Source organism: Crocodylus siamensis, chromosome 7, assembly GCF_052110815.1.
Source record: "Crocodylus siamensis isolate JL-2025a chromosome 7, ASM5211081v1, whole genome shotgun sequence".
NCBI classification, from domain to species: domain Eukaryota; kingdom Metazoa; phylum Chordata; order Crocodylia; family Crocodylidae; genus Crocodylus; species Crocodylus siamensis.
In genome coordinates, this window is record NC_143401.1 from 89,681,448 (window position 1) to 89,693,526 (window position 12,079).

General features: G+C 45.5%; 1 protein-coding gene across 2 annotated transcripts in view; it reads right to left on the reverse strand.

Annotated features, from left to right (window-relative positions):
• Positions 1–12,079, reverse strand: part of HABP2 (hyaluronan binding protein 2) — a 38,094-nt gene that overhangs the window by 13,827 nt on the left and 12,188 nt on the right. For both annotated transcript variants that reach the window (XM_090058502.1, XM_090058501.1), the window contains exons 2-3: positions 7,323–7,362; positions 713–826 (exon numbers count right to left, since the gene is read on the reverse strand). In XM_090058502.1, the coding sequence (XP_089914628.1) occupies positions 713–826; positions 7,323–7,362 (154 nt within the window). The remainder of the gene's footprint in view (positions 1–712; positions 827–7,322; positions 7,363–12,079) is intronic.

A 12,079-nucleotide genomic window follows, 5' to 3' on the forward strand; every position in this document is an offset into this window, starting at 1 on the left:
AGAAGTCACCTTTCTGTCCCTGAATCTAGGGAGAGCTGGGAACTGGTTAGGCCCTGGGTATAGCCCAGAGTTGTGGCCTTGGCCTCAGTGCTTCCGTAAGCTACATCTGATGGTTATTACTGCGAAGGAGCCATCAGCCAGCAAGGGGTCACTTTTGCGTGGGTTGCTCAAGCTATGCCTTTCTCTGCCAGAGGCAACATAGGCAAGGTACAAGGCAGGCGAAACCACATCACCCAAATTTCCTCTATACCAGGGGAACACCCTGCAGCCTCAGTCAACCTTTTGTATAACCAGTGATGCCCAAGATCTGATCCACGGTATTTTCCTGCCGTTCAACTGAGTATCTGTGCGAGCTCTGGACGCCACGCATCGATGCAGAACGTGCATGGCACAAAAGCACCTAGTGTATCTTACAGCACGTAGAGAAAAAATACCCCCGTGCTTTTTTGTAGCAGCCATCAGAAATGTTCTGCAGAATTGGAGTCTATTCTGTGAAACCCAGAGAGAAAACACGGGCTCCTTCCACAAGAAATACAACGGTGAGAACATTGCAGACCGTCCCTCCTCGCTAATCGGGATAGGACGCTGGCAGGTATAGCCAGGTGGGGAACAACAGGAGGAAGATCTTCACATTTGGAGTGAAGCTGTCACATTGGGGTTTTAATCCCTTTCCCCCAAAAAACAGTTGGGTGGTCCCAGCCCACCTTCATACCGGGGTGGTTCAAGTAGCTGTAGACCCAGTCAGGACTCCAGTGCGGGAGGAGGGTGCGGATGATGTCTTGTAGCTCGCTATACTCATCATAGTATTCGTAGTAATCGGTCGTGTCTGGAGAGGGGAGAGAACCGAAAGGGCATTAAAGCTGGCATTGTTTAAAAAAAATAAATCCACTCCTCGGAGTTGGCGCTTTTCTGCACATGGCGGTGTCGCAGACACGGATCCGACAGCCCTCTGCTTTACGAGCACACATGGCGGCTCTTCCTTGCTAACTCTGTAAGGGCTACAACCATCAGTGAGCAAGCCAGGCTCTCTCAAGACAGGGAGCAGGTGGGCAGGCCCAGCCGTTGCAACATTTTGGCAATGTCACTTCTGCTGCTGGGCTGGCGAGGGCGGGAGGGAATCAGGATCATCCAGCATCGGTCAGTCCTGCGGGTTTCCTGACCCGCTAGAACCGGAAACCACCTCAGATCATCACCGGGGTGTGACATTGAGCAGGTGTCCGCATCACGAAATCACCAAACAGCCTTACAGGCTCCCTTTTCTTGGCTCCATCAAAGCAGGGACTGTCTCTTACCATGAGAGTAAAAATCTCAGATAACACAGCCTCAATCTCTGTTTAAACACTAGTGGAAATCAAAATGATACTATTCCAAACTGATATGGTAGTGAGAAAGAAGGGGCTGCTTCTTGAGGGAACAATGGGTGCAAATCTAAGACTCTCCTTGCTTCACTATTATCATCTCTGTTGCATGTAATTTTTAGAAACCTCATAGACAGGAGTCCATGTCCTATACAAACATGCAAAAAAATAAAGAAAGAATTCAGCCCTTGATTTAAAGAGTTTTCCAGGCTTTGATCTCAGCAGTGAGTTTCCAGCATAAGAATGAACATTATGCTGTTGCTAGTAGCCATGTTCTCCAGGTAACTGCCTTGAGAGCAGTCACACAGTGATGGGACCAAGGATTTGACCGGCTTCAGCATCCCTAGCACTGATTTATTTGGGCAGCCTGTACTCTCCGGCAGGTGTCACTCCAGCCAGGGAAAGACACTGAGATGGGTTTCAAAGAGAAGTTATGGTAATGAGCAGAGCTAAAATGCATATAGAGAAGAGTTACAAAGCTTCCCCCTAGGGCCGGGCCAATGGCCTTACAGATAATGCTCTGCCTTGAACTGATTATCGACAGCATTATCTTAGTTTTCTCTCCTCATTCATTCACTTGTAGCCTTTATCTTTATTCCTTCTTTGCTGCTGGGGGAAAAAAAAGAAGAAAAACCCTCCACTCTTGTACAATGGATGTTTTATATTTCATATTAAAATAGAACCATCTCTTTTCCCTTCTTTTTTCCTATGCACCAATCCCAGTTTCTCGCCCAAAAAAAAAAGAAAAAGTTTCACCTCATTTATTGTTATGTCAAGACAAGGCTTCTTTTTCTGGCTCATTATTTCCCGGAGCTGAGTCTCACAATATGAAAGTACTGACAGAGCGTGTGTCGGGCTGAGGAATACAAGGATCTCGCTGGAAGATAAGGCCATTGTCTTCAGCGCACTAATAAAGTTGAACACGATCGAGTTGCAAAGGGAAAACAAAACGAACGCTTGCCTGGGGCTCAGCCTGCGCGCTGACATTGTGCACGAGGAAAGCTTTGGCTGGAGGCAGATTCTCCCCCACCCCTTTATTAAGTGCCTTTCTGTGGCGGGGGGCCTCTGTTCCTGAGCACCTCCCAATGGCTGCTCTGAGGACTGGCATGGCCAGGATCTACCGCGTGCTTTGTTGGAAGGGTGCATTTACGGAAAGCCTGTGAAGGGTTAATCGAGTGATTAGCAGAGGGTTGCGGGAGGTTACAAACATGCACAGCACCAGAGAGGCCTTGCAAGCATCCTGTAGACTTGTGGACCTAGTAACTATAACTAGGCTAAAAGAGGTCAAGTGTTTCAACATCAACGATTGCATTTTTTAAAACGTGCTCGTAAAAGATGACATCATCATCTAATTTATTTCTGTATAAATATTAACAAATGATTATTTATTAACGCATCGGGGGGCCTATAGGTGTGCTCATTCACCTTCTAATAACAGTGTGTCGGAGCAGACACAATTCATCGTCAGCTCCGTCTTCTAATTGGAACGCGCCAACATCGCCTCGCCGTCACGTGTATTAAGCCCCTGAGCATTTGAAAAGGGCCTCTGGGGCACTTCATCTAAAGCTTGTCCAATGAGGTTTAGCTAAAGCATCCCGCGGGCCTTTTCAAAAGCACGGAGACGTAATACACATGACAGAGAACTGTTTTAATTAGAGCCGCTATCCAGGAAACACTTCAATTGAAAGCTCCTCCCCCCACCCTGGAGCATGTCAGTCATATAGGCAGTCATAGGGACTGGACCCAGTATATACTCTCCATAAATATACCCTAAATACAAAGCCCTTTCAACTTTTAAGGGGTGAAATGAGGACAGAGAGTTTGGTACGTACCTTGGGGACTGGCCACCTGAGCCCCTCATAAACATCCCTGAAGTCCTCCTTTCCTCTCCTCCCTCTGAGTGTCACTACCAGCTTCCACACCAGGCACCTCCCAATGAAGCCACTATTTTCAGAAAGACTCAGCCCCTCTTTGCACAGTGAAGCTGCTGGGCACCCTGAACCTTTCCGTGAACCACCAGGATCCCGTTGAGGTAGAGCAAAGGGATCCTGCTTTACGCTCAGGGTGCATCTACACAAACTTTATAAAGACTCGATAAACCCTCTGAAAATCTGGCCCCGTCTGAGCATCGAGCACCTGGAAAAGTTTGAAAAGACCTGCTCAAGATCACAGAAGAAGACTTGCAGCAGAGCCGGAAACTGAATCTGGATCACTGATCTCTCGGTCCCGCAGCCGCCCCACAAGTTCTTCTCCCTTGGTCATGAAGCCAAGGTCATGTCCTCTAGATCTGTATTTTTCTGCTGCTCATCTACCCAATGCTTTGCTCACCACTGGTGCGGAGGGAGAAAAATAAAAGAAAAACCCACTTGAAGGAATGACATCGTGCATCAAACTAAAACTTGTCTTCCTCTTTCTCGTTGCCTCAACACTAAATAACTATTTGGCTTCTGCATCTCTGCTTTGAGAAGTGTTCCCATTCCACTTTTTAAATTATTCATAACAAGCCATAGGTTTAGTAAAGCAAAAGCAACAATTTTTTCTATCTGAGCACATAATTAACGCACAAAGTCTGATACACCGGTTGATTTAAACATATTACTGAATCAGTGTTCGTTCTTTGTAAGTGCTGGAAAACCTGAACATGTTTTAAAAAAAGCAATGATCTGACATTTGTCACTGAAATGTGACTATTACATGAAATTAAATTAGACATCCTCCATGCAAATTTTCAAAGAATAACTTTCCTCTGTGTAGTACAAAAAAGCCTCCCCATAATTGATAGGCAGAGATTGACTTTTAAAGCTTCAAATCAGCTTTGAGGTTTGGGTGATCTTTTAAACTGTTCAAGCTTTCATCTGCTGGGTTTTGCATTGCCGAGACCCATCAATCAAATAACGGATTTCTGATCAATATCCTCTTGTTCATTAGCTTGTGTGAACCCTATTACGGAGAGAAGAGCTGTCCTGACGCTGGCAGTCACTATTTTCTGCACTTTACCTGGATCGAGCCATGGCAAATGTTCCCAGTGGGAGTATGATGCACTGGGATGTCATCTGGTTCACCTGAACTGCAGTTCTCCTGGGCTGGAGATGCCAAGATGAGTGACAGGCACAGCTAAAATGTATCACAAATCCCCACCAAGATAACCACAGACTTATCCAAAGTTTATTCGAGCTCTTCAGCCTCTAGAGACTTTTATCTTAAGTCACAATTCAAATCAGAACAGGCTTTCTTGAATGGTTTCTGGCATTTCCCATTTCCAGCACATGTGAAAACGGCAGAGAAAGCCTGCTTTCTTGTGCTGCCCCATTTTACTCAGTGGACAAACTCCCACTGACTTCTGTAGGACATAGATTTCATACAAGGTGTTTTGACCCTTTTACACCTGGGCCAGGCTAGAAATAACTTATTCTCTGAAAAGCCACCGCAAAACAAATTATAGGAATAACCTGTCCATCCTAGTAACATTTCTAAGTAACTCCTACATGGTTTGGTTTGGGTCCAAACTTCAGTTTAAGCTAGAAGCCTTCTTGATGGGAAGTTCTTGCTAATAGGACTCATGCACGTGTCCGTTCTGACTCCTGTGAATAGTCTCACTGGAAATAATGCTGATTCATGATGGAAAGAATTAACACTTAATAAGTATTTGCATAATTTTGACCATATGCTGTGGCAGGTGTGAACAAGATAGAGAGTTTCCTGATTTTTACAGTTTCTAACCAACGTAAAGGCTATTTCCAAACAGAGGCATTAGTATGGGAAAGCCAGAAGTGTCCTGTAGCACCACATAGTTCATTCTCAAAGTAACTGCAGTCACTCAAAGCCTTTATTCTGCTCTGTCCAGTTCAGCTATTGCTGCTAGTTTCCATTGGGTCAATGTTATGCTTTGTTAACATTTTGGACCATTTGTTTTACCATAGCCTGCTTATCTCTTCACCCCAGGCATTTACGGTCTTGTGACACAGATTGGTATGAGGTAGGAGTTATGGGCCATGTCGACACGAGAGGCTGACTGTGCAGTTGTGACTGCATAACCATTTAGTACTTACACACACAAATACTAAATGACTGTACAGTAACCGGCGTTATGTGCGGTAGTGTCCCCGAATGGCTTTTTGGTGATGCTGACTGCTCAGCAGCTCATTACTACTGCACAGTAGCGTTGCATCTTGCTTCGTGCCACGCAACACTACTGCACAGTAGTAATGAGCCCTTGTGCAGTCAGCATCTTGTGTAGATGTGATCGTGGTGCCCTGGTCCTCTCAAGCACCGATGCCACTAGACTCAAGTATCATTGTTATTATTTGTAGGCTGTAAGGTCTTCACCCCAAACTTTGTGCCAGGTGACTCTTTCCTCTCTAGATTATAGCAGGAGTGTATCAAATCTTTTGTGGGCAAGATTATGTTATACATGGATCCAAAAATTAGGTGGAAAGCTATCTGTGGTCATCTAAGATGGCTTCTGATTTGCACATTGTACAAAACTGGTGAAGTCAATTGGTTTTCGCAGGGTACTAGTCAAGGCAAGTGTTGGCCAAAGGGATTGTATGCTGTAGTCATAAGATCCATGCCACTATGCTCACAAATGCCAAATTTGGGGCTCAAATGCTCACATGAAACTAATTGCGGCATTTGTGTCCTTGGCACCCTCACAGTGGAAATCTCATGAGAAGAGCTCCGTTCAACCAGTAAGGGACTTGAGGCTACACCACCTGATTCATACGACCAAGTGTACTTGGTTACACTGCTGGACTTCCAGATTTGGGTTGTCAGCAACGAGAGCCAATGAAATTAACCCAGATATCACTGACCAATGAATAAATTGGAGAAAAGTGCCATCTGTTCGCAAGAAAATTTATTAAATAATTTTCTTTATTATTAGTGATTAGCAATAACACAACTGTGTCAGGGCATATCTGGGTGGGTGCATCTACACATTCAATTAGTGCACAGTAATAAACTCCGGCACATATTGCACCAGAGTTTATTACTTCAAGGTGCTGTGTTTGGACATGCTCCTGGGACTGCAGTACACTGAGCTGGGTTGGAGCAGTCCTGGCTGACAGGGGGCTCTGCAGGTCAGCCTCCCAGCCTGGGGCTGCGCCGACCCAGCTCAACGTGCTGGGTACAAGGGTATGTCACTATGGAGCTAGCCAGCAAGCATCCCTCACATTGAAGCACCTTCATGCCCTAATCAGCTCCATCAGTGCCTACATGTGCATTGCTCTGGAGTAAAAAACTCCACCATAGGCTAGGACTTGTATTTACAAGTGCTAACTTACGGCAGGGTTAATTAGTTTACTCTGTCCTAAAAGCACTGCACATGTAGATGGTGAGACATTTACTGCAGAGCTAATTAGGCAAATGCACAGTAAATGTCTTGTGCAGATGTGCCCAGTCAACATTAATTTTAATAACAAAGACCCATATACTCTCTTGGTGTGTTGACCAAGGAACTGGCCTGCGCACTATGCATGTTGAGGAAGGATGTTTCCTAAACATAGGTCATGACAATGTTAACACCAAAGGATCCCTCATCATTACTGCAGTTGTTCTTGCTGAGTTTTGGGGAGAGGAAAGAGGAGACTGGAACCAGAGATTTCCTCCATCTGTCCACCAGCCCACCTCTTCATCTGTCTCTTTGGCAGCCGGCTGTTATCTATCTAACACGGAGAATAGGACCAAACCCTGTATCTGTTCTCCTCAGCTCCTTTCCCCCCGTAAGGGTGGGGTGTAACTGACTCTTCAAGCACATTTCAAGCAGAAGACAGTGGTGCACAGTGCAAGCATAGTGACAACTCATGCAGTTACTTAAGGACACACCTAGCTCCAAGCATGTGAGCAATTACACCAACATCAGCAGAGTCTGAAGGGGACACCTGGGAGGATGTTGGTGAGTCAAATCCCTAGTCTCAGTGGCGTATATGTGGATTATTTAATGGGGAAAAAATCAAAACCACTTACCAGTCTGCAACTCATCCAACAAGGGGAAGAGGCTGGAAAACTGCATGAGACAAAAAGAAGGTACTTTGTAAGTATCTGAATACAAAGCCAGTGAAGAAGCTCAGTTACAATGTGTTTCCAGTGAGCTTTATGTCCCCAGGACTTGTAATGGATGAAGCTGCAAGCTCTTCTAGCAGGCTTGCCTCCCATGTCGGCACCTACACAAAATGTGTGGCTCCTCATCTATCCTGAGGGCTCAACAACCCACAGTTTTCAACAGCACATGTTTACATGAGAATTGAGCTTTTCTGAGAATCCCGGCCCAGGCACAGGCCCTGAACCCTTTTGGAAACCCACTCTGAATGGTTCAAACTCTGTGTGTCTCCCTTCGAAGTGACCAAATCATTTGTTTAAGTACATGTTTTTGGAACTGCAGTGGCACTCAGCCCTCTGGGACGAGTCCAGGTAAGCACTCCCAAAACTTTACATGTTTCTCTGGGACTTGATCCAGCACCCTTTGAAGTCAGGGCAAAGATTCCTGTTAACTCAAATAGGTGACGGCTCAGCTCCTTGAAGAGCAAGCAAATTCAAATCATCAGGATCCAAATATCTGGCCGGGGAGACTCACAACAATGCTATGGCTCTGCAGAGGATTTCCAGGACTTCCTCAGTGGAAATCCCACCCCTTATGACTTCTCCTGCACAGCCCCAGCCTTTCCTGTTTGGACATCAGTCAGGGCCTGGCTGTGGAAGTATCAGAGGAAAAAAGTGAGGCTAAGCCTTGCCAGCTCTGGGAGAGTTTGAGTTGTCAGCAAAGGTTTGTCTTTAAAACAGTCTCACTGAATCCTACCTGCTGCCCACATCCCTAGCAATAAGACACTAAGAATGACTACCAAGTTGTGTTAAGATGTCCACACTTGTCCTGTAGGTACGATATTGTAGACACGATGAAAGCGCACATCAAGATGAATGGCTGCACTTCCTGCCTTACTACCGCTGAGGGATGTAAACACACCCGAAGCAATTAGCTTGTGTATTCACGCTAGCATTCATGGGTTGATTTGAGGTTTTTTTGCTTTGTTTTGTGGTTTTAAGCCTGGTTTACTGTATGTCATTGTGCAGATATATCAACAAGGCTCAAGATACATCAACTGGGCTACTGTGGTTAACGCACGTCAAAATCTGTAGCCAATGGCATATAAGAGAGGGAGCTAACATCTCTCCTTTAATCCTCAACCTGATTGATTAAGTGTCCAGTTACAGCTGGGTTGACAGCACAGCCTTTGGCCTGGGTGCAAAGCAGGGCTCAACCCTGCAGCTCTTAAGCTGCAATTGGGTAACACATACCCCCCCCTCCCCAATCTCATTATAAAATGATATACTATGAGGAGTACAAACAGTACAAAACGAACACCCACTCCCTAGCATACAGGTGAATTTCTAGATTGCTTTATAGCATCTTACAGATCTATAAGACACTGATGTTTAATGAATTGCTCAAATGATGCAGAAAACACCATGTGATGACTAGCTTGAAAAACAAGATACTTCACTTTGGGCGTGTTTGTGTCCCTTTGTGTTTGTAGCAGAGGGAAGAGGGTCTACAGCTCTACACATCTCACTGACTTCAATGAGAAATGAACAGACCTTAGCAAAGGGAAGAGAACAAAGGCCCCCGGTGCAGCTGCAATGAAATAAGCTGCTATATGAGCACGCTTCTAAACCCTGGGATGATGCACAGTCACCCAGTTCCTTCAAATGACTGACCATGATGACGACCGTCAGCAACAATGCCGTAAGCACATGGCACCCGGTAGATATTCCCTGGGTTCGGGTACAGACGGTACCAGATTCCTTGCTACAGCCCAGACACGAAGGGGACTGTATAAACAAGAAGAATAAGCCTTTCTGCAATGAGTTCAAAACTGGAGTGGAAGACGAGTCTACATCAGAAACCAGAACTATTTGGTTTCTGGCAAAAGACATAAAACAAGCCAGACTTGTTGGAACAGGCAGTCTCTAAAAAGCAACACATTCCTCTTTCCTCATTTGTTGCAGGTGTGTTTGTTTTTTTCCACATATTTTCTGTCCTTGCCTATTCCCATCATTCCCTGTCTATCTGGCACCTTGAATCAGGGGACCTGGTCAGCTTCGATGCCCTGATTCATCCAAACCCTCCTTCTTCTCCCCACCCCGCAAAAACCCCCAACACACCAAACCTAAGCCAAGGCTTCCTTTTAAGCATGTGTTTGGTTCCTTCGTTATTTAGCAAAGCGTGGGAGCCCATACTTGGGGGTCTTCAGTCAATGCTTACAGACAATCCTGGTGAAACCCTTTGCACTACTCCAGCCTTCTGCTTCTCTGCGTGAAGAATGGAAATGCTCTCACAACGTGTAAGGAAGGTTATTTATATCAAGAGAAAGCCATGTGGCCCTTTCCTCCATGGCACCTAGCACAGAGCCTTTTGTTTCTATGTCTCCACAAGTGCTAGCCATCCAACCCATCCTCTCCCTTGAACATATCTTATACCAGAGGTATATATAACAAGCAGTCTTTGTGCCCTGGGCAGTGGCCAGGACAGCGGCAGCAGCTGGGGTGGTAGCGTCAGCGGCAGGCAGAAGTGCACCACTCTTCTACCCCCTACTTAGGCTACTGACTTAAACAAAGCAGAAAAGGAGGCAGTGAAGGGGAATACTTGGTGTACGTAACACTCCTCTCCACCTAATTCCCCTCTGCAAGGGTATCATACTCCATTACATCGTAGGTGAGCCGAGTAAGTCCATAACTTCTTCAGGGAATAGCTGCTCTGTTACATTCTTGAGCATGTCGGTCAACGGGGCCCAATCCTGAAGGGAGGCCTTTCCCTATCCTGCAATGCAGCTACGAACTTAATTTTCAGAGAGCTGCAGGAATGTTATCCTCTGCTTTCTAAGGAAAAGTCCTGTTAGAGTCTGAATCAAGCATTAAATATTATTTTTATACTAAAGCACACGGGCTGCATTTTCCTTTGAGTTACCCCAGTGCAACCCTAATGATCTGGCTGCACTAACGCAACCGAGGGAAGAACTCGCCTCTCAGATCTGCAGTGCTTCTCCTCCATTTATTCATTACGTCTGATCATACACCAAACTGCACTGGCTTGAAGGCATGTTACAAGCCCCAAACCAGATTTTTTGCTTGTACAAAATCTTCTGCAGAGCTTTGCTTTGGAGGGCACAGAAAAAACTCAGCTCCTTCCCCCCCCCCCCGCCATGGTCTTGATCTTGCCCTTTCTTCAGTGCCTCGAGTTGCTATGTGATGTGCGAAACAACAGGAGAGCCAAGTTTTTAAGATTCCCAGCAACATGTAGTGGAAAGGACTGAACTTTCCGGTTTTAGGTGTTTAGACCTCGTGGGTTGCTATACATTTTATGGCCAGCAGAGGGGACACTTGCCCTTTAATCAAACTCTAATAAAACAAGTCAGAAGCAGGATTCAAACAAAAGAAGGAAAAAAAATAGATTCTGGGGTTTGTTTCACCAAACATTATCGTTTCCGCAGCTCGACACTGATACTTTGTGTTCTCAAGAGGCGAAAAAAAGAAAAAAAAGAAAAAAAAGTGCTGAATATGTGACTTGTTCTTACCGAGTCTGTAGAGACTGAGGATGAAGCTAAAAAAATTCAGAGAGACCTCATTTTAAATTTTATTACTTCAGTCTCATAAAAATAAAAAAGCTCTACAAAAAACCGGGAAGAGGCATTTTATCTTGTTAGCGGTATATTGCTGAGCATGGAGTCACTTCTATCTTGACTTGCTAAAGTGAGGATTAGGGGGGAAAAAATGGCTGAAATGCAAAAATTTAGACAGGCCTTCATAATAGGAGTAATAATTGTTAGGATTTTTTCCCAGGCTTCAGTTTCTCCAAAGGACTGATACACATTAGCTAATTAATTAGATTTGGAACAGAAAGGTTAGACGCTGCAGCTGAAGGATACGTCTTCTGTTTTCATTTTAGGCCTTTTTTTGGATATGTTCTAACCTCCGGAAAATGGAGGATTCGGCTCATGCAATACAGCAGGATTCAGCAATCATGTCCAGACTCTGAGTTTTGTGTACCCATGACAAACCGGTCAACTTTTTCTCAGAGAAAGGGTGGATTTAAATCTTTTATGTCCGATTTATGGAATCGATTCTGAGCTCACAGGAACTTCTTCGGTGCTCCTGAGAGCATTATGCAGTGGGCGACGCTGATTATGGCGTAGGGGCAGGCCTGTTCATTACTATGATTAAAGTCGAGAAATAATTGGAAGAGAAAAAGAAACCGAGAAACTGGTGTTATAAAGGAGACAGCCAATGGTCCAGTTCTGCATTTCCCTTCAAGACTCCAGGCTGTCCAGGGTCATGGTCAGCAATCAGCTGGTTGTCAGCTGGCCTAGGGACAGCCCTGGAGTCATTCTGGAGACATCAGTGGGCCTGTTCCAGGATCAATTTAGCATAAGAGGCATTGGACCCGAGCCTGGAGTCCAAACTCCTCCCAACCTTGTGTTCAGACACTGTTTGGTAATGTAGCCCCATTGGAGCTCCGAGCGAGCCTCACCCTGTTGGCAATTGGGCTGCCAACCTGGTAGCGTGGCCCCATCACAACTGAAGGTCCGTTGCTTGCAATGGGAGCCAAGCCTTTGTCACTGGGGCTCGTTTTCAAAGCAAACTGTTTTCACGGTTGTGGGGGGAAGCATGAATAATGCTGATTCACAGAGGAGGGTTTCTGTTGGGCAAAAGACTCATCATGACATTGGGGG